At 52.6% G+C, this 26,874-nt stretch overlaps 1 protein-coding gene and 1 pseudogene across 1 annotated transcript; both read right to left on the bottom strand.

Annotated features, from left to right (window-relative positions):
- Window positions 1-26,874, bottom strand: LGMN (legumain). The gene is made up of 14 exons (XM_037130225.2): window positions 26,747-26,874; window positions 17,306-17,472; window positions 10,943-11,040; window positions 9,913-9,994; window positions 8,541-8,626; window positions 7,812-7,887; window positions 7,296-7,358; window positions 6,475-6,541; window positions 5,501-5,619; window positions 5,324-5,413; window positions 4,123-4,323; window positions 2,042-2,212; window positions 1,220-1,287; window positions 1-964 (listed from the first exon to the last, which is right to left on the bottom strand). The coding sequence occupies exons 2-14, from the start codon at window positions 17,456-17,458 to the stop codon at window positions 922-924; spliced, it is 1,317 nt and encodes a 438-aa protein (XP_036986120.2). The 5' UTR covers window positions 17,459-17,472; window positions 26,747-26,874; the 3' UTR covers window positions 1-921.
- On the bottom strand, window positions 22,069-26,723 carry LOC119037887 (G-patch domain and KOW motifs-containing protein-like; annotated as a pseudogene).

The raw sequence follows: 26,874 nt of genomic DNA, 5'->3' as shown, positions 1-26,874 counted from the left end.
TCAGTTTGAAAAACAGCTTTATTGAAGGATAATGAACAGACCACGTAACTTCCACTCAGCATGTACAATTCGATGGGGTTTCGTACACTGAAGAGTTCTATAATCATCACAACAATCGATTTTTGAGCATTTCCATCACTTTAAAAACACTCTCCATATGCCCTACACCTGGTTAAGGGGTGCCCTTGCCCCTGCTGTTGAGATGCAAACACAGTGCAGGTAGAGGAGAGAAGACCTTTGCTGGGTGGGGGAGGAGGAAGCTGGAGAAGGTTCCAGGGAGAAACAGCACTTCCAGATACACCTTGAGGATCCGTCGGATGGAGGGCAAGGCACTGTGGGGCCAGAGGGGGACCAGGAGGCAAAGGCACGGGAGGCTGGGGGGTCCAAGGGGCAGAGGGGCAGATGCAGAGTGGCGGGAGGGGAGACCAGGGCAGACACTGAACAGTCAACGCCCGAAATTAAGACACGGGTTCAGTCACAATCTTTATTTTTCAAGACTTGTTCATTACTGAGAAATAAAACATAAAAGCAATCAAAACGTATCTAACAACAGCTTTCCATCCGGGGCTTCCATTGCCCTTCAACAAAATCATTTTGAAGACTTAAGAGACCCCAGCTTCAAACTCCTCGGCACGGGGAGGGATTCTTTCACTGGCTACAGAGGCCCAAGTGAACTTCCTGTTCCTGAAAACAAATAAGCAAAAAAGGGTCCCCCAAGGCAGATTGGCCTTTCTCAGCACGGAGCTGTGCCCAGCCAAGTCCGTGTGCCCCCCGGAGCGCTGCACGAGGCCGTGGGAGACCGGAGGCAGGGAACAGCCTGGAGTGCAGCCCGGCCTCCCTCGAGCTCCATCCACTTCCAATCGGTACACGTGCTCTCGGGGAAAGTGCTCACACGTGGAAGAGCAGCAGGAAGGTGGCAGTTCAGTAGTAGCCCAGGCACACCTGGTCCATGGCCGACTTTATCCTGTAAGAAACAGGAACGGTCGGTGAGCCACACCAACTTGGAAGAAACGGAGTCAAGCGTAACCCAGCGGGGAACAGGCGGTCACTTATGACAGACCCGCATCACGATCAGCTCTGGAAATGCATCTCCTCCTCGTCTGTCCACAGTGAGAGGCCGTGGCCGGGGAAGCCCACTGCCCACAGGCAGACCGGAGAGCTGCTGCCCCCTGGTGCTGGCAGAGCGACCCTGACCCTGCAGCCGCCCACACTCACTGACCTGTCGATGGGGTGCAGCTCCTCGCAGAGGTTGACCAGCACGTACAGGTGTCGCAAAGCGTACTCGTACTGGAGGGACACAAGACACGATCAAATGGTCATCGTCTCACCACACAGTCGCCTCTTAATGCCCCTCAAGTGCCCCATGCTCGGGGGCTGGCAGGCCACCGAGAGTCGGATCCAGGTCAGGCTGAGAACCCTCATGGCTCCACCACTCCCCTCTGGCCCCTAGCACCTGACCTGGCCGTCTGGCTTTGCTTCTGGAAACCTCATTCAGGAGACGGATGGTGAGTGAATGTCAAGTTGGATCACAGCAGGTTAAGACCAAAAGAGCCGGGGATGCTGTGACCTGTGGGCCATGGCTGACTGACGCCTTCCCTCACAGCACGGACCAGGGAGGGGGCTTTTCAGGGACCTTCCGACCCTGACACCTGCAGTCTGCAAACACTCGGCACCTGCCCTTTCTCCACAGGCCAGGGCCTGACCTCAACAGTAAATCTCGGGCGGAGTCAGACAGACCAGGGAGGGAGAAAAACCCGTGTGGCTGCTGAGCAGGGCAGGGCCAGCAGCAGTGGGAAGAGAATGAGGGCTGAGGCGTCTGTGACTGGTCGGCTCCTGTGCACGGGGACAAGGAAGAGTGTCCAGCGCCAGGGTTGATGGTCAGCGAGTTGGACAACCTTCCTCCCCTCCGAGTGAGCCCGCAGGCCCCTGGGCCTGGGTGGAACCTTCCACAGGCTGACACGGCCGACGGGCGTCCAGTGGACGGCGTCCCTGAGCTCCTGGGGTGACGACGAGGGGGCGGCCCGCGGGGGGGGGGGCTCACCGTGGAGGAGTGCCAGTTGAAGCAGCGCGTGCGGAAGTGCGTGGCCGCCGCCTTGTAGCAGTCGTGCGCCGTGAGCGGGGCTCTCTCGGACAGCAGCCTCTCTACCTCGTCATCAGACCCCGTGACCAGGTACACGATCTTCCGCACTGACTTCTCCATGACGTTCCTGCTCTGTAAGGATCACGTCTTTTCAGGGCACATCCCACCTGACGGAGCCTCTCCGGGGGCCCCGGAGGGGGGAGCAGCTTCTCTCCACGCGGCCCCCACCTGGTGCGCTGGAACAGCCGCCCGCACACCCACTCTGCACGCGGCAGGCGGCGTGACGCGGGCGCCTGTGCCGGCTGGAAAGCTTTCCGTGTGTCCTGTCCCTTAGGGGTGTCCAGGCAGGATGGAAACACTGACACCCAAGTACCTGGAGAGCAGGCACGCGTGGCCCACTCTGAGGACAGGGGGACATAGAAACTGCACCCCAAATCGACTGCTGCACCTTTGCCTGCTCCAGAAACCATCAAATGGTCACACAGAAGGACACCAACGTGGACCCTGTTTTCTACCCAGTGAAGAAAACCAGCACCATTCGGAGGAAGCTGCTGCCTCACTAGCCAACGTTCACAATCAAGGCCTCTGGCCGCACCACCCCGAGCCCGAAAGCCACAAAGGCTGTGAACCCACTGATTCCACTACGTTGGGCAGAAAAGACACCTGCAAAGATGTAAAGTAATTCCACTCTTCTCACCAAAATTGTTTTTAGGAAATGGTTATTTTCCATGCAAAATACATGAACACAAAATGGATTTATTACTGTCCTTTCTAAATGAATTAATGTTTTAAAATCTTGGTGTTTATTTCTAATGCTGGAAATACCGACATAACCCACATAAACAGTAGCTCTTCGGGGTGAAGAAACTCAGTGTGAGTAAGTCTAAGACTAGAAAAGTGTGAGAACTGCCATCTCACACTGTGGCACCGACAAAAAGTCTGTCCTGCGTAATGAGCTGCGGTAGCTGGAGAGACCAGCTGCCAGGAATACTGGATGCAGGGTGTGCAAAACTGAGTCTACAGCTGCTCCTGTGGAAAATGCCAAAATAATTAATGATGTGAGAGTATAACCACTATTTTGCATACTCACAACTGTAAACTTACTTTTGGCCTACCCCTATATGTGAATTTAAAACCAACTTTTATCTTTCCCAGAAAACTCAGGCCACACTCCAGCACGTCACCCCCTGGGCTGTGCTGACGGGGGAGGGAGGTCACGCTGAGCCGGCTTTGCAGGAAGGGACAGCCAACCTGCGCCTGGGGCCCCAGAGGCTGCGCTGCCAGTGGCCCGGCCGCGGCGCTGTAATGTGACAACCCTGCCAGTTCCAAAGGAACTGAGACACTGCAGAAAACACACTCGGTAATCATGAATGCCAACCCAAGCACGTTAAAAAGAATTTTAAGCTGACTATGGTTTCCTAAGGGGGTAGAAATTTTTTGTAGATTGGACTTGAAAAAAAACAAAACAGGACTACCTACTAACTCACCAAGCAGCAAGGTAAAAATGTCCTCTAGCCCTGGATGGTATAGCTCAGTGGATTGAGCACGGGCCTGCGAACCAAAAGATCGTGGTTCGATTCCCAGTCAGGGCACATGCCTGGGTTGCAGGCCAGTTCCCAGCAGGGGCCAGTTCCCAGCAGGGGATGCACCAGAAGCAACCATACATTGATGTTTCTCTCCTCTCCTTCCCTTCCCTTCCCTCCTAAAGATAAATAAATAAAATAAAAAATGTCTTCTAAGCAACTAGGTATAAAGGAAAACAGAAACAAAAAATGCCCATGTGCCACAAGCCGCTTGGGAGAATACTGGGAACATATCCTCCGCTCCCTGCCAGTTCAGAGGTCAAGGCCAGTACGGAGGTCAAGGCTGTTTACCAACGGAGGACAAAGACAAGCACTCCTCGGCTCACAGGCTTCTACTCCGTTCCCACACACTCTGTGGCAGGAGGAGGCCCTGGGACCCCAGAGTTCTGGATCCCAGCTCTGAGCAGCCCCGGCTCACGTTCCGGTGGCCCAGACCTAGCGGACCGTCCCAGGACTGACCTCCAGGTGCCTGTGGATCGCCTCAACGAGACGCCTGGACTCCTGCAGGTCATTGGTGGACATCAGTTTCCTTTTCATGATCATGAGGGGCACCTCGGGGCTTGGGGTAAGGTCAAGGCGTTGGACTGGAGGCAGCGAGATAGGAGAACTGGCTTTGTGTTTCGTCCCCTGAAACTGCATCAGCTTCATGGTAGAGATCGACTGGGGGGAGATGGAGAGAAAGAAGCTTGTTGGAGTGGGAAGAGCAGACGTGTCTACCGTCCCCTGGGCCTGGGGGCTCACAGTTAGCGCCGTGTGGTTTCGGGCCACGGTGCAGCCTGCAAAGGCGTGAGGCGGCAGGCGAGGCAGCAGGTCAGAGCACCCTGAGCCCACCAGCGATGGGCTTCAGCCTGCCTGGCACCCGCTGCAGCAGAACTGCTATTGTTTCATCTGTGAAAGGCAATCTCTCCTGCATGTCAGGCGGAGGGCAGCCCAGAGTCTTGTCAGCCAGTGCTGACCCTGGGCTGTGCTCACCGTCCATGCTCACCCCCTGTCCCTAGTGCCCAGCAGTAGGAAGGTGCAAAGCATCTATCCAGGTGACCGCTGAGGCCTGGGTCCACTGGGATGGACAGAGCTAAAGCCACAGAGGGGCCACCTGAGGCCCAAGCCTTCAGCCACCTGCGGCAGCCCTGCCCAGACAGCCCTGATGAACGTGCCTATTTAACTACGCAGCTCCCTTCTGGAGCTGGTTGGAAGGAAAAAAGTCTCCAATTTACAGTCAAAGGGTAAAGGTAGCACCCTGCTACTGCAGAGGGAGGCGGGACCCGGCCGATCCGGGCGTGGGGCTCTACCGGGCCATGGCGCGGAAGTCAGAGCGGCTTCTCGCTGCGCATCCGGTCTGTGTTTGATGTTTTTGATGTATGACCCTCTTTCATGCCCCTAATTACCTTGTGTGAGAGGACTGTGACCATGGAGGACACGGAGACTCAAAGAGGTTATGCAGCTTGCCCAAAGTCTGACAAGTTCAAGAGTTTGAACCTGGCAAGGTCTGACTCCAAAACATAAATAGGGTCCCCAAGATGGAGTGGCCGTGAGTGGCAGTGCCGCCACTGCTCTGGCCGGCTCTCACCCAGCCCCTGTTGCTCTTCACCAGGGTGTGAACAGCCCAGGCGAGTTGGCAGGGGGCAGGGCACTGAGCCAGGGTGCCAGGCCCCCCACTTACCTTGTTTCCATACTGCATGACGTGGCTGGTGTTGGTGTGGGATTTCACCAGCTGGTACTGCTTATGGAGGGTCTCCTTGGTCAGATCCTCCTGCAAAAGTGCAAGCAGTGAGGTCCCTCGACCGTCAGAGCCGAAGGTTAAGCCTCAGCTGAACAGCCGGCCCCCCGAAGGGCTCACCACGTCTGAGTCTTCCATCCAGTTGACGCTGTACCAGTCCCCCAGGTAGGTGGACCTCTCCTCGTCGTAGTAACAGGCGTAGGACGACTCGTCGGGATTGGCAGCAGTAGTTGCATACACTACGAGGAATCAGAGACACCTGCCAGTCACACGAGGCTCTGTGCTGCGGACTCCGCTCACAGCTTGAGCCTTTGCCTCTTTCCTGCTGTAGTCAAAGTGGTCCCCACAGGGAGTGGGAAGACACTGAGGTCCCGGCACTGTTCCCTCAGTTACAATATGTGACTACAATGACACGTGGAAGGAAGAAAAGCCAGTGGACAGACACTCTGTGCAGCAACGAGCAGGCACGCATGCTTATTAGGACCCAAAGCAGTTCTGAAGCAATGCTGCAAGGTTTTAACAGCTCTGGCGACTTGAAGAATAGGTACCTAACTTAGTATCTGGAGAAAGTTAACATTTATTGAAGAATCAGATGGGCTGAACCTACGCAATAGCAACCACTTACTACCTATCTACCATGGGCTCAGAACTGTGCTTGACAAATGTTATAACCTAAAATGATGAACAAACAAGCAGGTACTATCTTTATACCCATTTTGCAGATGGGAATATCTGAGGGTGAAAGAGGGTAAGTTACATGTCCAAGATCAAAGCCAACAGGCACCCCGTCGCAAAGGACAGGCCAGTCCAAAGACTGTGATTTTGGACCTAAAGGGCTTTACTAGAAGCTGGGTGAACACCATGGATGGAAACTCACATACAGATTCCTTCTGCTCTGACCACTAATCCTCGAGACGCAGAGGAAGCCCAGCGCTGTCCACCCGTCTCCCACTTCTACGTACCAGGCTGCCCTGGGTGCCCACTTATGCGGCGTACTTGGTTTTTCACACTGGCAGAATCAGACAGTGACCACGGCACCCCCGAGCACCACGCTCACCCAGCCTGGCTCAGAGGCCAGGGCTCCCAGCACCTACCGTTGATGTTGGTGGGCAGGTGCTTCATCATGGACCCAGACTCACAGGCTTCGATGTAGAACACCATCTGGAGGGGAACGAGACGGGCGCCCTCACACCCGGGCCAGGCAGACCTCTCCCCGATGTGACGATGTGACGCCGGCTCTGCCCATTCTCCCCACCCATTCTAAGAGGCACTGTCGCTTTGGGAGACATCTCCGCTGTGAGAGGCTGCCACCAGAGGCTACAGAGGCTGCTGTCACACAGACCAGGGCTGGAATTCATCCATCACTGTAAGTGATCTGTTGGCTGAAACAATCAATGCAGGGTGCGTGCAGCCATGGACACACTAGGGAGCTGTTTCTCTGACCGGCACCGGGAGGCGGCGCCAGGCCGTCCTCCCACATCTCTATGGTGTCCGTGCCGGAGCTATGCAGTCTCCGTAAGGGGAGCTACGCGGTGAGTGAGGGCCAGAGTGAAAATAAGGTTTTCTTCTCTGCCTGCCCCGAACTGGTGACAGCCCTTGAAGTCGGGTCCCTGCACCAGCAGCACCAGTGCCAACTTGGAAAGGCGAGTTCTCAGGCCTCTCCCCAGATCTCGGAGTCAAACTCTGGGGGCGGGGACCCCCACTCTTCATTGTAACAAAACCCCTGGTGATTCTGATCCACTGGCTAAAGCCCTGGAATCAGAAGAGGTTCACCCTGGGAAACCAGACTGAGTGAAAGGCACCCTTTCCAGAAAACGCAGCCACCCAGGGCTAGAGGCCAGCCACAAAGCAGCGGGCTCTGCCTCCGCTGCCCCCTCGCACACCTACCCCAGGGGCACCCCAAATGTGACGTTACCTTTTGGTACTTTTTGTGTTTGTGCATGTAACGGATGGTCTCGTTCAGGTCCTTCACGTGAAGCTACGAGGTAAGAACACTGGGATTCAGATGAAGACCTCAAAAGAAACCATTCGCTGAAAACCCCGCCACGAGGTCCCAACGACGCTTCCGCCCCAGGAAACACGCACAGCGCCCCGCCCAGCAACCCCCAGGATGTCAGCTTGAGGGTTTCACTCGTGCATTTACGAGGAGCAGGCGAGTGTGTGTCCTCGCCCCTCTCTTTGCCCAGAGCACTCAGAGGCAGTGCCGAGCCTGGCACTGTGCTCCCAAGTCCTGACACAGCCCCTGACGCTGGGACGGGGACAGAAATGCGGGCAGCGGCCGAAGAGGTGCCTCCGGGTAGATTTCGAGCTGCTGAGTGCGTCCCCACACACCACCCTGCAGGGCACCAGAAACCCACCTCGCGGGTGCAACGCCACACCCAGGTTTTGTTTTCCACTCTAGTTTGCCCGTAAAACGCTAAGGAAAACTCACGTCATCGTTGGGAAAAGCCAGTAGCCCCGTGGCTCCGTGGTCAGTGAAGTAAACGAACACGTGGTCCCGGGGGCCGCTGCCGAGAGAGCAGATGAACGAGAGTCAGTGGCCGTTCCAGTTCCTGTTCCTGCTTCTCTGAAAAGTCACCCTAACCAGGAAACCGAGACATTTGGGGATTCTGGATTCTGGTCTCCCGACCAGGGACAAAGTCACTCTGAGTGGCAAGGCACATCCCAGCGCCGTGGCCTCGGAGTCGTGGCCGGCCCAGAGCACTCTGTGCCGGGGAGCTCAGCAGACAGAACGGGTGCGATTTGGAAAGCGGCGTCCTTTGGCAACTGGGCCTCATCCCAGGCAGCCACGCTCCCCATTAGATCTCCCCCAAATGAGTGAGAGGGCCAGGACACACACCCAAACGCGTCCTGCAGCTCCAGCTTGGCCTCCGGGCCCCTCGGCCTGCACCGTCTGGGACACCCACCTGCCCACCCTCACCAGGGCTTCCACTCAGGGCTGCAGTGACGCAGCAGCTCACCCAGAACCAGTATGGTTCATCCCACACACACATCCCCTCTGCTCCGCCTCACACGAGCTCACCGGTGCCCAGGTGTCCCCTCTAGTGCAAGAGCAACGGCTGTTCCTCCCGGATGAACAAGCTGGGAGCCCAGAACAACTCTGCCCTAGATGCCAGGTCACGCAGAGAAGTGTGACCCCCTCAAAGCAGGCAGACATCACCTGTTCAAGACCTTTCCAGAGCCTTTGCCCTTCACCGCTTCCGCATCGCCTCTCAGCACAGCAAGGAAGTTTTCCGGTGTGACATCCTGCAAACCATTGGGAGTCGCAATCAGACGGGCTGTTCCCGGTCACAGCGTCTGCTGAGCCCGCGTCAGGCCTGGGCCGCCAGCTGCCCACACAGCTCCAAGGCCCGCGGCTGGAGAGCAAACGCTCTGGAACCAGGACAGACCCCAGTCAAGAAGGATGTTTCTGGGGCATGTGCCCCACCTCTTCTCCAATAACACCCTGTCTGTGGCTGATGGCACTCAGCAAGCCTGCCATTCCTCCTGGACCACCCTGAAGTCCATGTGGAGGTGCCCGAAGGTGCTGGTCAGCCAGGACAAGTGGCAGACGAAACGCGTACCCCCTGGGGGGGGACAGTGAAGAGGCAGCAGAAACGTTAGCGCTGGGCCTGCCCCTCACATCCAGCCGGCTGCCTAAGAGGCTGACTCGGAGAACATCCCGTGTCCTTAAAGGAGATTTCCTAAACTAATCCTTGCTCATTTAAAAAAAAAAAAAAAAAAAAAAAGCAATAAGGAAAAGCACAAAAGAAAAAGAAAACCACCAAAAATCCCACCACTTAAATTTCAAACGCTGCCTTAAACAGGGTGAGGCAGAATTACACCGTGCAAACAAGTGCAAACCTCCGTCTGCCCACTCTGTGCACCCACACGGAGATAACTCCATAAAGATGGGTCATCTATACTACATGCATGATGCGTTCACTTTAACTGTGCTTGAGTTTAAAGGAGAAAACTGAAACTGGAAGAATGGCTACACTTCAGAGAAACATCTATCACCAGGAATATTAGTTCCTAAAATATGCGTCCGATGTTAAGAAAGAGAGACTATGAAACTGTGAGGCTGGAGTCATCGTGGTATTTTTAACAATGTGTCAATTTATACAGCCTCAGCCACTGGGAAAGATGTGATAGTGTGGAAGTGATTAAGGTAACAATAATTAACAGAAACCTATCTCAGCAAACTCTGAAGATGCTCTGCATGGGGCTGGGGCTGGGGCTGAGAAAATGGGTTTCCGCAAGAGCGCAGGTGACCTGGAACCAGATCAGCGGTGGCGCCTCCGGAAACCCCTCAAAGGGAATGTTTTGTCAGGCTGAACGTGTCAGAAAACTGGAAACTGAAGACTGGTAAACTACAATTTACCTCTAACTTTCTTTTCTCCCCACTTTACTTCCTATCAAAACTCTCCACAATTACTCCTCAAGCACAAATCCTAAACACAAAACACTGACCAGAAACCAGCCTAGTGCAGTTCTGGCCCTAGAAATGCCCGCACGTGGGAGCCGTCAGAGAGGGGCAGCCGGCGCCTCACCTCCCCGGTGTAGTCCTTCAGCACGCCCGCGTACACGTCCGAGCCGTTGGGCCTGTTGATCACGACTCCCGGCGTGGGGTTGCTGCAAACCAAAGGACACCGGTGAGGCCCCATCAGACACAAACAGGCAACCACCGTGCTCGTCAAAGACGCTGCTGCCCACACGGTCCGTCTCCAAGTGTTAACAGATCTTAGCAGCTTGGGGATCTCGGTCACCCCACAAGTCAAGTGCGTGGCAGGAGCGGCACAGGCCGAGTTCCAGCACCCAGGACAGAGCCGACGGCCCAACAAGTGTGCCGGCCTCCTGCCGGAAGCCACCCAGTATCCCAGGGGCCAGATCTCACCCGGAGATCTCAGAGCAAAACCTCTTGCAGAAAAAGACAGGATGGGAGATAAGACGTTAGTGGAAGAGTTTAGGCTTTAAAGCTCAGAATGCACTTTCAGCTGTCCCATGACCTCAGCAAAGGGCAGCAGCCTCCACATGGGCCACACACGGTGGGGGGTCGAGGGGCTGGGGAGACCCAGGCTGGTGAGGTTTCGGACCCATACCTGCCATTCCTGATCTCCTCCGGAAATCAGGGGAGCAGGTGTGATGAACTATTTGTAAAATCAACTCAACGAATAATAAAAGTGAACAGGTATATAAAGGGGGGTGGGATCAATCTACAAACGAACCTCCTACATACGGGCTGCAGAGGGGTCCCCTCTGCGCTGCCCACCAGCTCGGAAGTGCAGAACAGGCACCGCAGAACCCAATGACGGGCTCTCCAGGCTGAGGAGGAGCTTCTCACTGTGCTTTCAGCGCTTCCGAAGCCCCAGACCCGCTTCGCCCGGTCTCCCCTGTCCCCGCCACCTCCCTGGTGCCCAGAGTTGCATCCAAAGCTCTACAGGAGGCAGGCCTGTGAGGTTTCACCTGTGAGTCTGTTTCTATCCTCATGTCAGGCCACTCACCGAAGGATCCCACGAGTCTCTGTGCATCTGAAACCAACACCCTGAAGTTCTCTGCCACCAGGGAAGGCACCGTACTTACTCTTCAGCGTTGGCGATGTCGTCGTACATCATCACAACGATCTGCTCGTCAGGGATCCCGTTGCGGTGGACGATCTGGTAGGCGTGGCACGCGTCGGCCTGGGAGAAACGATCCCGAGGGTGTTAGGGGCGGCCCGGGGAGAGGCTGGCTTTGGAGTTCTAACGAGCGACACGTTCTTTCTCACGGAAGGCAGCCTGGGAATCACTGCCTACTGGTCAGGTCTTTATATTATTTCAAAACATATACATTTATATTTTTTCGCTAATTTTACCCCCCGTTATCTAAGCTCTTATTCTTTATGCAGTTAATGTATATGTGGACTTAACCCCCACCCCAACCACCGCATCTACAAGTAGCGAGGGCCTTCGAGAGAAAATCAGTATTATGTCAGATTTAAACTACACCTATAATGACAGCGGAAGGGAGCAGACACACCCACCAACTCGCCTCAGTGACAAATCACCCCATTATCTATTACTCCTGTCAGAGAGCAGGTTCATTCAAAAACAAAAACAAAAACTTAGGAATAAGTCCAACAGAAGAAATGCAAGACTCACACACTGAAAATGATAAAATACCCGAGATGAAGGAGCGACATCTCAGTCACAGATCAGAGACTTGATACTATTAAATTTTTTTTTAACGATCAGCAGGGTTTTGCAGAAATAGGATGATCCTAAAATGTATATAAAATTGAAAAAGACCTAGACTGGACAAATTTTGAAAGAGAAGAATGAAGTTAGAGGACTTTCACTTTCTGATTTCAAAACTACTCCGGGGAAAACACGGGCTTTCGATAAATGGTGCTGGGACAATTTGGACATCCTCATGCAAAGCATAAACCCGGGCCCTCATTTCACACACAAGTTAACTCAGAATGGGTCACAGACTTCAAAGAAAGGGCCAGAGAAAACTTCTGGGAGATAACGGGAAATCCGGGGCCTGGGCTGCAACTGGGAAGATGTCACAGGTCCGACACCAGACGCACCGTCTACAAAGGAAAAAATGACCAACCGAACATCATCAAAGTGTAAAATTTCAGCACTTAAAAGGCACCGTTAAGAAAATGAAATGACAAGCAAGAGAGTACGAGAAAATATTTGCAGAACATTCCCTAACAGGACTTGTACCCAGAATATGCAAAGAACTCTTGTACTTCAACAAGATCACCACCGGGCAGGAAGATAGAGGTTTGAGCAAAGGTCACTGAAGAAGATACTCGACCCACGCTCGGCCAGGCCCCTCGGAGGCAGGCACGGACAGCCTGTCGCGTGGCAGCTCCAGACAGGTGGGCCAAGGCCGGTTACAGGCAGTGTCCGACACCGATCTGCCCTGCAGCCCCACCCAAGGGGACCCCGGTGGGCTTCAGACCGCAGCAGAGCTTGGCTGACTACGCACGTCAGCAGCACACCCAAAGGGAGATCCTGGCAGGGACCCGGCCCTGCAGGAAACAACTCCGATGCGGGCGGAGGGTGGAGTCCGTACTGGCACTCAAAAGAAATAAAAGTAGGGTTCACCCAAGTAAAATGATTCGGAAATGACGGTGAAGGCTACTTGACTCATTTCCCTGGAACACATGTGACCTAAATGAATTTTTCCTCTTAGAAACAGAAGGGCCGTGTAAGGCAACATGGGAGAGGAGGGTATTGAGCAAGACTGCGCCCTCGGGACTGCTGAGCTGAGACTGCCGTGGCTCCGCACAGATGTCAGCTCTGCTGGGCTTGCTAATGCACCCTGTGATTTCCTGCTGCACGCTGCCAGCTCTCACTCCCTCCCACTCTGGCTGGCCATCAGCTAGTAAGATCATCAACCTGTTTGGAACAAAGGCCAAAGGCCAAAACACAGTGCTCTGGTCTCAGGCACTCTGAAAGGCTGGGGAGTCCACTTTCCAGCCAGGAAGGAGCTGAGAAGGGGTTCTTGAGGTCCACTCACCCAACAGGTGTACACATATCACCTCCTGCCACATGCTCTGAGTGCCAGCAAGGTGAGGCCGGGGGCAGCTGTGCACGGCTGCCAGGTCAGAAGGGAGCAGGAATGACACCCGAGGTCCGTGCAAGTCCAGGGCCCACATCCTTCTGTGACCCTGTGCTGCATCTGGCCTGTGCGTGGACAGCCTCCAGGACTAGCCGCTTTCCCCTAACCCAGCCCTGCCCTGCCCTCCACCCTCATCTCTTCCTACCAGGTACCTCTTCAAAAGCGCTGGTTTCTTTTTTGAAATACAGAAGTGATACTTTGCAACCACATGGATTAATCTCAAAAACACATGCCAAGTCCGTGATTTTCGACCATTACGCTGCAAGAATTTTTAAAGCATGCAACACCTGACTATTTAGTCAGGGGCACTGGCCTCTTTTCCCCTAGATTGTCAAATAAAAAAAAATAGCAACAGCCAACACAACAATAGCAGTTTGGTGTGAATGAATCAAAATTATACCTATTTTTTGTCGGGTCAGCAAAAAATAAAATTTTAGGTGTGCTGCAGAATTTTAACAATCAGTTTATGTGTGCCGTGAGTTGAAAAAGGTTGAAAATGGCTGTGCTAAGTGAAAGAAGCCAGACACAAAAAACGACATACTACCTGATTCCATATGTATGACGTTTCCAGAGAAAGCAAAACAAGAGACAGGGAGCAGACCCATGGTTACATGCAGCCGGGAAGTCCTAGACATTACCACGGACCATGGTAACGCCAACATCATTGTATGAATTTACTAGAAATCACTCAACCATACCATTACCAAAGGTGGAATGTGTGATGTCAACACTATGTCTCAGTGAGGCTGTTTTTAAGAAATGGTGATCACACCCAGTTTCAAAATACACAGAATGAAAGACAGCCTTTCAAAGGCATGGTGGCGCGGCCACGTGACCTCCATCATCCCATCTCTTCCTTCCTCCTCCCGCATACACAAGTTCAAGACCTCTCCCTCCCTCTCTGCCTCAGCGGAAACCTCCCAGCCTGCCGGCCTCCCCTGGGCCCCAGGACACGTGCTCTCACAGCCTTCCTGCAGGAGGCGGTGGGCCCCGTCCTCGCCCCCACGACCACCAACTCCCGACCTGTCACACGGGGTAGGCTCAGCACTGTCAGGCTCCTGTGCCCTCCTCCTCATTCCCAGCCTCCACTGCCCAGCAATGACCTCCACCTCCCCCGCAACTCCCTTCATCTGGTGAACACCTGGCTCACACCTACCTCCCCTCCCAACTCCTGAGAACCTCAGAGTCCTTCTAGTGACAATGAACTTCACTTGCAACCTGCTTGGGCAACCACCCCCCCACCACCCCACCCAGGCCTTAGCCACTCCTTCCTGGTGTGCACAAGCCTCTGCCCTGAGAGAACCCCCCCGCCAGCCAGACTCCTCCCCTGGTCACCTATTTCCCCCTCCCTTCACGAGCCTGTCGAGGACAGGCTGGACGGGACAGGCCGGACAGGACAGGCTGGACGGCTGTCTCCACACGTGCCTGCACTCCAGGACTCTCCCTCCCCCCACTCCCCGGAGTCTGGCTTCCATCCCACCCTGTGAGAATCGTGGTCCCCAGGTCTTGCCCTCCCCTTTTGGAATGTCCCGCCAGCACCACTTCGGACCAAGCCGCTCCCTGTCATGCACAAAGCCCACCCAAAAACGGGAAACTGAGAAATCCCACTCAGTCGAACCCAAACCCGGTTTAAAGAACACTCGAAAAGCAATAGAGAAGCGCTGATTGCACTGTGCCCGGTGTCCTAATCTTCCCTTCACCAAAGAAATTTGCGGTGATGCAAGGGGAGCGTGCTGTGTTAATCCAAGGGGAGTGTAAGCCTCTATCGAAATCTTAGTTTCAAATTTCTGTATAAGTTCTACAGGGAAAGTCCTTTCAAGTGCTTTTAATGATTAACCTCCAAAGTCCAGAAAGCACACGTCAGCAGCTGGCTGAGAACACAGCCAGGCCAGCCGGCAGGGGCGTGCGCCGAGGTCGGCAATGACTCAGCCCAGGCGCTTCCTCTCTCAGGGCCAGGCCCCCTCCCGATGGCGGACAGGATGGCAGTCTGTGGCCACTTCTGCCTTGCCTCCCTCCGTCCTATTTCAATATTACTTTACCCAGGAAACTAGCAACATTTAAGAGGAAAAAAAGGGATTTTGTTGCAGCAAAGGGTAACTGGATACCAGTACGTAATGATGTCTGACCAGTCTTCTTTCCAGTTGGCTGTGTGAACCCAGGGTGGCTGCTGAGTCAGCCTGTGGCCTCTCGGTGACCCACATCGAGTCTTTCTCTTGGCGGCTAGAGGGGGAGGGGAGGCCTGACAGCCGAGCAGGGGCTGACTCAGGTTGCTCCTTGGGAGATGGGTCAGGCTTCTTGTTAAGTATTAAAGGGAAGAGGGGTCATTTTGCTGTGGCAACAAGTTTTTAATGGAGCCAGGTTTCCTATTCAGTTAACAGACAAAAACCATTCAAGAAATAACTCACTCAATAACCAACCACTTTCGAGTTTGTAGGAGTTTATCTAAACGACCCCTCCCTGACAGGCAAAGGGGCACCCTGGGAGGCAGACCCGTGGGACACGCTCACTGGCCGGCCTCCAAGACATGGGGTGCAGGCCTGCGCTGGCCGGCACGGCGGCCACTGACCACAAGGCGACGAGCGCCGCAACGGCGGCCGGTCTGTACTGAGTGCTCCGTGAACGTCAACAGGCACCGAACTTCGGTGACTCGGTGCACAGCAAAAACTATGGTATCTTACTAGCAACTCTTCATACCGATTGCAAGTGGTAATAGTTGGATTTACTGGATTAAATAAGACAAATTTCACTTTTTTTTTTTTTTTTACTTTTAAAAACGTAGCTATTAGAAAATTTACCACAAAACACATGGCTGTCTACTGGACAGGGATGCTCCCGAGCTCATCGGTCTGGGTTCAAATCCAGGCTCCGCCACTTGCCAACCGACCGGCACTGGGTGACGCGCTGACCCTTTCTAGGCCTCAGCCCACTCGTTCGCAAAGAGGGAATGAGGACGGGAAGTGTCGCCCATAACCCACTGCAGGGATTAAGTGAGTTCGCTGGGTAAAAGGCTCCTAGAGGACGGTCCAGCACGTGCTGTGATGGCCTGTGCATCATGTTTCTCAGAATTGAAAGATGAAATGATTTTGTAAGTTAAAGCTTTACTGCGATATACAGTTCACATACCGTAAAAGTCAGCCCTTAAAACACACAGCCCTGTGGTTTCTAGTATATTCGCAAAGCGCACACACTCACCCCTAGTTCCGGAGCATCCTCACCACCCAGAGGGAGTCCCCACCGGCACGCTGCCCTCCACAGATTTCCCTCGTCTGGACATTTCAGACACCGGGCACCCTCAGTACGCGGCCTTTCGCAGCTGGCTCCTTTTATTTAGCGTAATATTTTAAAGGGTCATCCATGTTGACGTATCACAACTCTCTTTTTTTAATGACCAAATAATATCCCCACGCACGGATGTATCACGTCTTGCGAACCCATCCATCAGACGAGGGACACTTGGATTGTCCCCTCGAACAACCTTGGCTGTCACGAACAGTGCCACTGTGATCGTTCGAGTACCGGTTTTTGTGAGAACGCACAGTCACTTCTCTTGGTAGCTGCCTGGCAGTGGCATCGCTGGGTGCTACGGTAACCCTATGTTTCACCTTTTGAGGAACGGCCAGGCTGTTCCCCAAAGTGGCTGCACCACTTTACCTTCCCACCAGGAGGCTGCCCTTTTAACGCATTTACAGATGTGGGTTCCAGACTGACGTGGTGGAGATGCCGGGGAAGCCGGGGAGGAGGCAGTGAAGGGAGAGCAGTGGGGCGGAGGTCTGGAGGGCGCAGGGGCTTCCAGAAGCCCTGACCAGAGGCCCGGGCTTCCGTCCCACTGCACCTCGACCTCTGCGAGGAAGAGGCAGCCACTTCCTCTCTCGGCTTCCTTATCTACATGAGGAAGGTGTGGGGTGTCTGATAAAAGCCAGAGACACTTCTGCTTGTAACAGTGGGGTAGGAAGTAGGTGTTGCTCCTGTTATCTGGTGGGTAGAGGTCAAGGTCCCTGCTAAACATCCTACAACGTGCAGGGCAGCCCCCCAAAGAATAACCTGGTCCCACACGCCACACGGATAGTCCAAGGCTGAAAACCTCGGGTTAGACTGATGTGACTTGGTGGGAACCATCTCGAGGAACTGCCAAACTGCCTTCCAAAATAAATGTACCCTTCTGCAACCCCCAGCAACACGAGGGTCCCCGCTCCTCCACAGCCTCGCCAACACACGTGCGCCAGCCTAAGAGCAGTGTGACGGCTCTCTAAAAGGTGGGTTCTACTGACGAGGTCCAGGGTTGTTTACAGAACGCCAGTGCCATGAGAAAGAGCTCGGTCGTGTTCTCACCTGGTGCCTGTAATTAAACCAGCCGTTCGAGCCCGCGACGATGACCACCCAGTGCTTGCCTCCGTCCTCGGGGTCGTCCTCGGGAACAGCCCCCGCTCCCAGCGTCAGGCTGAGCAACATGGCTATTCCCCAAATCATTCTGTGCCCCGGCATTCGACCGCAGACACCTGGGAAGGACAAAGCAGAGTCACACAAAAAAAGGGGTGAGAAGAACGGAATGTTGCTGGACTCTAAGAAAGCACCAGAGAAAGCGGGTCCAATGGGAGGACAGACCATCAGGCAGAACATGCTGAGGGGGAAAATGGTGACGGCAGAACTTTCGTTTTAGGTCTACCGCCCCTCTCCCCCAGGTGGGGAAAGGATGGACTGCCCATACCTCCCGGCAAATTCAGCGCAAATTAAAGTTATGAGTATATACCACAGAATATGCAGAAAAGTCTCCAAGCAACCTTTAAAGGTTTGTCGCAACTTGGTATGCAGCAGATAAAACTCATCAGTAAAATCCAGCGCATTAGAAAAATATCTGCTGGCCAGGCAGCCAGGTAGGCTAGAGCATCATCCTGACACGCTGAGGCTGCAGGTTCAGTCCCTGGTCAGGACACATACCAGGATAACCAATGAATGCATCAATAAGTGCAACAACACATCAGTGTCTCTCCCTCCCTCTCTCCCTTCCTTTCTCTGAAATCAATTTTTTAAATAGTGCATAGTATGTCTACCACATGTGGTTTATTATGAACTGTTTGCAAGAAAAGAACATACATGTAATGTATGCATAGAAAAATGTGGGAGACAGACATAAGAATGTAACAGTGGTTATTACTGGGTGGTAGGTGGAATTCAGAATGATTTGCTTTTTCATATTTGTCTTTTTACTACAATTAATACATACTATTTACATAATAAAATGTGTCAAAAGTCGGTCTATGTTCAGTACAAACACTGAAAGATCGTTCATTAATTGGTGAGCAAGCGAACTGGGTGAGCAACGGGCAAACACGGGCAGCACAAATCACTGTGTACCAGTGTAACGATCTCTGTGTAACGCTTCACCCGCTCACATGCATCCTGCACACAAGGCAGGGTGGACCCTCCAACCCTTGTTTTACAGGAACTCGCTCAGACTCCCGAGAGGCAGCTCTGGCCAGAGACCGGCCACGCCCTCTGAGTTCCTGGAACCTCCTTTCTTGCGATGCATGGTTCTGCATCGCAAGACCTTCCTCAGTGAAGTGCACGCCCAGTCTTATGCTCTGTCAAACCTTGAAATGCTATTTAGAAGCACCAAAGGCAAGACTAAGGCTGAGTCCTGGCCACCATTCATTATCAGACCCTGTCCTGTGTCCTGAAGATGCCTTTGTGGAAAAAACCCAGCCTTCCTGTGAGGTGAAGGCCAGGCCTGTCGTTCGGAGATAAGAGGGAGGACAGTCCCTGAGATGCAGGGACTCGGAGCAGAGAGTCTGCGAGGCCAGGCAGGAGGGAGCTGGGGAGCAAAAGCGCCCTGTCCCCAGAGCTCCTCAGGGGTCCCACCAGGAGGTGTGGTGGCCCACCCAGCAGCTCTCCGATTCTGAGCTCACCCTTAATTGCTCGCTGCAACTGGGCCTCCCTGGGAAGCCTTCCCTGGGGTAGGAGCCAGCAAACTTTTTCTCTGGAAGGCTAGACGGTGGATATTCCCAGCTTTGCAGGTTACGCCGCCCTGGGGCACAGTGACCCAGTGCTCCCACTGTATCACACCGGCAGCCAGAGAAAATAGGGGGACCACTGGACACGGCACCCACACTGCGGCACTAAAGCCAGCAGTCTCCAGCAGACCCTAGGCCGAGAACAAGTGCCCTCCGCCCACGTGGCAGGTGCGGCCGGGCTGCGCTCCTCACCGGTCTGGGACAATCATTAAACGAGCCCCCTGGTTTACACACCCGGCACTTCTGAGTTCGGCTCATGTGACTTAAGCCTGAAGAGCTTCATTCCTCTGCAGGCAAACTTCTTCCCTTCACATTTAGGGACAAAAAGAGCAAATAAAACACCAGAATGCAGTGGCTGACCCGGCTGTGAGCAACGGGATGAACACTGGCAGCCAAACTGCCTCTGTGAGCAGACGGCATGACAGCCACTGAAAAAGCACCGCCAGGCTGATTTCAGAAATTCGAGTTTATCTGTCATTCTTGTACTAAAATACGAGCAAGTTACTCCTCTGTGAGAGAAGTGCCTCATAAATAGAGTGATGTTTTTGTAGTTAACATTTGGTGATGGCTCTCTTCTATCATTTTGTTTCTCTGATAAACAGAGCGTCGTTCCTTGAACATAATGGCGAGTTAAAAGCCTCCCAGTCTGACACTGACTGGGAGGTGCCACTTGAAAAATGCGTGTACTAATACTACTTTGGAAGACACGGGGGCCTGGGGTGGAGAGATGTCAAAGTACCGTAATCATTCCATCACCTCAGCAATGACCCCGAGTCAAAGCAGCTGACCTCAGATGGCAATTTCCACCTGATCAGCAACATTCTTGACTAAGTCGAAAATAATCTTGAGCATGCCTATTATTCTTGTTTTAGCAAAGTGAAAGTTCATGAAGAAAAAGCAATGATCCCCGCGAAACCAGCTCTCTGACGGCTGTTTTGCAGTCCGCCCACCCACCTGTCCTGTGGACAGGGCCTGAGCACCCCCCGCCCAGGAGCTCCAAGGCCCAGAGAGGGGACCAGGCGGACAAAACCCTTCACGGAGCTGACAGTCTAGTGGGAAGAGACGGGACAGGGAAAGACAGGGGCTGCCAGGTGGTGAAGAGAACCGGGGACAAATGTAAGGCAGGAGAGGGAGTCCCGGCAGGACTGCAAGGTCCCCTTTGCAAAAGGGGAAGGTTTTGAGGAGCTGAAGGAGCTCACCCCTTTGCAACAGCAAAATCCTGGAAGCAACATTAATGGTGATATCATTGAGGTACATGTTCATAAAGGGGAGACTGTGAAGCCTTTCAAAAGACTAAGGCAGACCTCAATGCACCAGGTACACCCTTAGGGGTACCTGTTTAGTCTGTTAAATGTTTTCAGGGATAAAGTGACAGCTGACACTCTCACACAGGAAGAGGGGCATGTCTCCCCAGCCGCAGGGTGGGAGAGTGGATACCCGTGACTCTCTGCCACGGGCCATACAACATGTGACGCGCCTCGCACATGCCTCACCGTCGCGGGGGCCAGTCTCATAACCCCCTTCAGACATCTGAGAAAACTGAGGCTCGGCGGGAGGCACGCACTGGGACGTGGCGCTGCTGGTAAGTGACACGGACCTGACTCCTGAGACTGCCTTTTTCCACTGCATCATCTCGCTGCTCACAAAAGGGTTATTTGAATGTCTGGGAGGCCCTGTAACCACAGACGGGGACACTACACCCCACACGTGGGACTCGATTACGGAGCAGGCCCCTGCACTGCGCTTCCTCCAGCGAGAGGACACCCACGCTCCTTTTCCCCACCCTGCTAGGCTGAGGCACTCACAGGCTCATCCAAAGTCACAGTCAAAGGACATGCCTTTACGAAAGAATTTCACCGGTGCCCAATGACTAACCCTCTGCTGTTCCTGCTTGGCCCTGTGACCCCCTCAGGTTACCAGGCTAAGCTAGGTCAGTGATTCAACTGGGGGGATTCTGCCTGACTTCAAGAAGTGCACCATCAGCGGGGCTTACTCCACTTGGGAGGTCTGGATCCATCTGAGATAAGTTATCACCAGGAATGTAAGAAGGCAGGCCCCAGTCACAGGATCATCTCCAGCAGTCAAAGCCAGGTGTGCCCCAAAGCGCACACCTTAACCACTGTGGCTGTGACCTCTCCCTGCCAGACCTGATCTGCTACTGGCTCTGGGTTAGAAACAGTGAAACATCAAAGCCATGCTAGGCAGTAATGTCTGAAAAGAGCCTTCCAGACCTGAAGGTCTTTGATCCTGCTCTCTGCTCTCCAGGACTTTATGATGAAATCATCACGCAGGTCGTGCCTGGCTGACAACATGCAAGAGGAGGACATGTGACAAGGATCTCCTCCTTGACCCAACTGGAGCCAAGCTCCACCAAGTCCTCTTCCCGAGGTGAGCTTCGCCTGCTGAGCTCAGTGTCAGCAAAAATCCTGTGAGCATCTCCCACCTCTGACATCCAATCAACTTCCTCCTAGTAATTTCCCAGCCACTGACCTCTCACCCTGCCCACACATCCCAGCCATCCTTGCTGTGTTGAGTTAAGCTCAGTTCTACACCAGAGTGTCTCTCCCCTAATGAAACAGCTGAAATATAGTAAAAAACCCCTCTCACTGTTTGTAACAAGTGTCCAGTGCAGTTTCTTTCTCACACAGGAAGTCAGGGAGGACGTTGACAGCCCCTCTGGGCCACACTGTCCACCTACGAACTGAGATGGTAAGAGCAAATTATTGAGAGAATACTCAGTTCTCAAAGCCTTTGATTCCCCGTTTAAACAGCGGCAACAGCCCTGGCTGGTGTGGATCAGTGGACTGAGCACAGGCCTGCGAACCAAAGAATCACTGTTTTGATTCCCAGTCAGGGCACATGCCTGGGTTGCGGGCCAGGTCCCAGTAGGAGGCTTGAGAGAGGCAATCAATCACACACTGATGTTTCTCTCCCTCTCTTCTTGCCGCCTCTCTAAAAATAAATAAATAAAATCTTTAAAAAAAAACAACAACAAGGAATGTATTTTGTTCAAGAATAATCAATGTTTTCCCATAGGAAAAATTTCTGATTTGATGGCAAATTAGATTCCAGATTTGAGCATGTGGTTCTAGGGTATCTAATATCTAAAAATTAGACAGGAATCTTTCACAACTCTGTAGAGCTGTGGATAACAACAGTGCAAACAGTTCTTGTCTAAAAACATTCAGATGTCTGTATTTCGGAATCTCCTTAGAACTGGTTGTAACACCTCACTAAGTTTCTCCATTAATGAGTTAAATATAATCTTGAACACCAGTTCATTTTTATATCTGTATTATGATGACTTTACCTTTTTTTTTTATGACATCCCTTAGTTTCTCCACACCTGCACTTCTTTAAACAACAGAGTTCATTGTGTGGTAGGCAGAAGGACACCCCCACTCCCGAAGAGGTCCGCCCGAAATCCCCGACTTATAAATATACCACTTTTAATAGCAATAGGACTCATCAGATGTCTAGTTTACCTTTTTTTTTTGAAAAACCTTTTAACATTACAAAAGGTATAACCAACAATCGTATTTCAAAATAGACAGTCAAAAATCCACTTTTAAATCTACTAATGGTTAGAAGAATTTAGAAATCTAGCAAAGTAAAATTGGCCAGTGGTTAATGGTTTTTCCATAGCTTTATTTTCTCTGCTTATTGGTACTTGAATTTCTTTTACCCAAATGACTATTTTTGAAATCTGATATCAATCTAGTTTGTAGTCTTCTCTCCAAATAACTTTTATAGCTAGGTGTTAATTAAGTTAAACTTTATTCCAATTTATGTTTCAAGAAACTGAAGGGTAGGTATTGAGCTACAGAATGTACAAAATATAACACAAAACACCTGTTATTTATCACTCAGGCCATCGGCTGTTAATATTTTTAAATCTGTTGTCTTTTTTCCTGTAAAATGAAACATCACAGATAAAATTTTTCCCCATCTTTTTTCTCATTCTCCCTACGCCATTAGGCACAGATAACCACATTGGTAAGTCAGCATTTCTTTTCAATAATTTATCATATATTTAAAAAATATATCCTGTTTATATACAGTCTCCTACTAATGGCCATTTAGGTGGTTTCAATCTTTTTACCCTTATAAACTATGTTGCAATAAACATCCTAATACTCCTCTCCTTGTATACAAATGTCTGACTAGGATACTTTCTAGAAGTGGAACCAGTGGGTATCTTAAGAAATACCCATTCTGCCCTGGCTGGTGGGGCTCAGTGGATTGAGTGCTGACCTGCAAATCAAAGTGTTGCCGGTTTGATTCCCAGTCAGGGCACCTGCCTGGGTTGCAGGCCAGGTCCTCTGTAGAGGGAGCGTGCAAAGGGCAACCACACATTGGTTTCTCTCCCTCTTTCTCCTTCCCTTCCTATTGCTCTATAAATAGATAAATAAATAAGTCTGAAAGACAAAGAAATACCCATTCTGCTGGTAGCTAGTGCTCTAAGGTATACTTCCACTAGAAGTGAAGCCTTTCCTCAAATACCTATCACCTCTTGATAGTATCAAATTTATCTTTTTTTAAAATTTGAAATGTTTTTTATTCCGCGTTAACTTCTGACAGGGTATTCTGTGCCCTGTCCCTGTCCCAGGGCTGCACGGCAAATGCAGCACAAAACAATGGCCTCCCCACATCCACGAAGGTTGGCTTTTCACACTGTGTCCACGGGTCAGTCTTCGTCAGGGTCGTGGGGGCCCCTGTACTCGCAGACAGCATCTTAGTGGAGCTCCACCAGCTGATTTTCTCTTCGTAGGTGAACCACAGCCTGGCTCTGTTCTCTGTCCCTGCCCAGCAGACAGCCCACCCTTCCAGCCTGTGGCCCCAGCACCACCATCACGTGGCTGCCCTGGACCTTAGAGACGAGTGTCTCCAGCATGTCTTCCCTGACACCTTCCAGGACCTGGCCATCGTCTGTCCGACATGCACAAGTATCTGGACTGAGGACGTCTTCAATGGTCATCTTGGTGTTGTAATACTGGCCACCCCTGTGCAGCTCGTCCACAAACCGCACACACGGGTCCCTGTGCAGCCAGTACTGACTCCTGGAGGCTGCTCTCTCACTCACTCTGGGACACAGGTTCGCCCTGACCGTCCGGAAGGTGTCTCCTCTTCCTTTCTCTCTCCCGCTCCCTGCTGGGTGGGGCAGTCCTGATCCTGGGAGGCTTTCCCTGATGAGGCTGTTCTGTTCTGTTTGCCCTGGAGAAGTTATGCTCACTTGGCCAAGATCCAAGGAGTGTTTGTTAAATTCCTGCTGGGAGACAGGCCATAGGCTGTACTCACTAACAGTCACCAAGCGGCTCCCATGGCCAAACGAACCATGGCCCGAACACTGTCTGGACTGAGACCTTCCACCTTCCCATAGAGGCCTCGGTGAGGGCCAGAAAGAACCACCACAGCCCCTCCAGGTACCAGTCCCTGAGGCTGGTCTTCCTCATCCTCCGCTTGCTCCTCACCTGGCCCCAGCAGGCGGCAGGGGCGGTCGGGGGCCAGGGCCTGGATCTCAGTCAGGTTGGCACCCAGCCCTAACCCTTTAGGCTTCAGTGAGTCAACATGGGGCTTCACCACCTGCCTGAAGGTGCAGCCGATGCCCTGGCCAGGTTTCCAGCCCATGTCCCGCAACGTGGCCAGCCCATAAGCCTCAACTGGCACTGCCTCGTAATCAGCCTCCTTGGTTGCTGTCTCAGCCCGGGGTTCGCTGTCTGCCCCTTCCTCACTGGGGGTGCATCTCCTCTGGATCATGGGGATAGCCAGCGTGGGGTAGACACCTGCATTCTCTTTCTCCTCCAAAGACTTCTTGGATTCTTCAATGACCTCCTTCACAGCCTGGGACAGCAGCCCACCCACTGCAGCCAAGGTAGCTATGGATGGGCCAGGGGCCTGGGCTGGTGGCTGCCTTCGGGGGCCACTCTGGATCAAAGGGATGATGAGATCCTTGGGGCTTCCGAGGGACTAACATCTGCAACTTTCTCCCTTCCGTGGTCTTTAAGAAATTCTCTTCCGGGGCTACAGCCACGCTGACTCCCTGGTCTACCAGCTGTCTTTGGGCGGCTGTGTGAATAAAACCAAACGAAACTGGGGAAGTGGAGGGTCCTACCAGCTGCAAAGCACCCTCTTTGGTGTCCGCCATCTTGCCCTTCTTCATACTTTATTTCTAATCTGATGGGATATAAAGTAACCTAATTATGGGTCTAATTTGCATTTCCTGGGTTACAAGAGTCTTAAATGTTTAATCATTCTGATTTCAACACCGTTGATACATGTGACCATTTCCCCACCATAAACTGAGATTCAATTATGAGCTACAAAGCAGCTTTTGCAGTTAAAAAAAGAAGTGCTGGGCGTTTCCTCACTAGTCATGAGTTCAAAAATTGAAGGGACAGAATTCTCTTCAGTATATTTTCATTGCACAGGACTGGGTACAGTGTGTTCCACCTTCACACCACAGTTCCTCCTCTCCTGTCCCTTCCTATTCCAACCCTCTTAAAACCCTCAGCAACTCTCCTGGGAATTAGTGCCAATGAGCTCCCTAGCGTGGCAGCTCCCCGTCCAATACTTGTCTACACTACAGAGTATCCAAGATACACACACAGTTACTGAATTCAGCTTTCGGGACAAAATCCAAATCTCTTACTGCAGCACCGGAGGCTCTAAAGATGTACCTCTCTATTCTCATGGTTCATGAAATTCACCGCCCACATGAAATCCCTTGCTCCAGACTCCAAGACTCCACCTCCCAAATTGATGCTCTTCCCATGCCTCCGCCATGCTGTTTTCCAGGTGAAGCATTCTTCTCCTCCATCTCACTAGCTCCTGCCCATCCCTCAAACTCCACTCAAGCATCCCCTTCTCAGCAAAATTCTATCGCTTCCCACAAGGTTAATGCTGCCCTTGTAGCCCTGGGCTGGTTCACTTTAGACTGCCTCTGCCCTTTGAGAGATAATCCCAGTTCAAGAAGCTTACCAGGGCTCAGTAAATGTCTGCTAAAAGTTGGCTTGCTCCACTCACTACATACCACAAGGCAAGTCTCAAACCCTGAGGCTTTATTTTTATCTATAAAATGAAACACCTGACACAAACTTTGTTTTCCCAGCCCCAAGATCCTACAGTTCTTGCCATGGAATAACCCATGTGGTATAACCTCAACTCTGACAGGGGCAGGAGACCAAACCCAACTAACTTTCACTTCTGTGGTTGTTGTGTATCACCCTGTAATTCCCACCAGCTCAGTCCTCTGAAAACGAGGGCTCCCCTGACTTCTCAGAACGAATGTTTCTATAAAGCTTTGGGTATTTTTGGTGCTGTCCTTATCAGCCCTTCCCCTTAGGGCTCCTATGGAGAACTGGCTGGAAAAGGGTGCAATCCTCCGCGCTGAAAGTAGCAACAGCGTGAACTGTCCCTGCTTTGTAAAGGTCGAAACCAAGCCCCAGACCCTGCGGGGCCTTCCCTGGCTGTGGGACCTCAGCAGAAGCCCCCTCCCCTCGAGCAACTCTCTCCCAGCTCTTGGAGGTGAAGCCTAGGCCTCTAGCTGGGGCGTGTGCAACGAGAGCCCACCACCACCATCACCACCACGCCCACCGCATGGCGGGCTGAGGAAGTCACGGGTTTTCCCTAGGGGATTCGTCGTTCCCTAAATTCTCTTTCGCAAAATGAGAAACGATTACTCAGAGGGCCAGTGGAATTGAAAATCCCGATTGTGAGGCCAAGAGCCTCCGCAGCAGACGCGCGGCCTCGGCCCGGACGTTACCTGCGGCGGGTGACCACGGCGGCGACAGCGACAAGTGGTGGCAAGACCGTGGGAACCGCTCGCGACGCGCAACCTCCGACGTACCACCTCCGGGCGTCCGCCCTGCAGTGATTGCGGTGCTGCGCCCT

The sequence above is a fragment of the Artibeus jamaicensis genome, unplaced genomic scaffold, assembly GCF_021234435.1.
Source record: "Artibeus jamaicensis isolate MK-2021 breed Jamaican fruit bat unplaced genomic scaffold, CSHL_Jam_final contig_444, whole genome shotgun sequence".
Lineage (NCBI taxonomy): Eukaryota > Metazoa > Chordata > Mammalia > Chiroptera > Phyllostomidae > Artibeus > Artibeus jamaicensis.
Note: the sequence above shows the minus strand (reverse complement) of the source record. Positions and strands in the feature narration are given on the sequence as shown.

Coding starts and splice junctions, on each gene's coding strand:
- LGMN (XM_037130225.2), bottom strand. CDS start 17,458: ATGCCGGGGCACAGAATGATTTGGGGAATAGCCATGTTGCTCAGCCTG. Junction 4,324..5,323: donor TCATGCAGTATGGAAACAAG/GTAAGTGGGGGG, acceptor ATCTCCCCCCAG/TCGATCTCTACCATGAAGCT. Junction 1,288..2,041: donor TCAACTGGCACTCCTCCACG/GTGAGCCCCCCC, acceptor GTGTCCCTCCAG/TACGAGTACGCTTTGCGACA.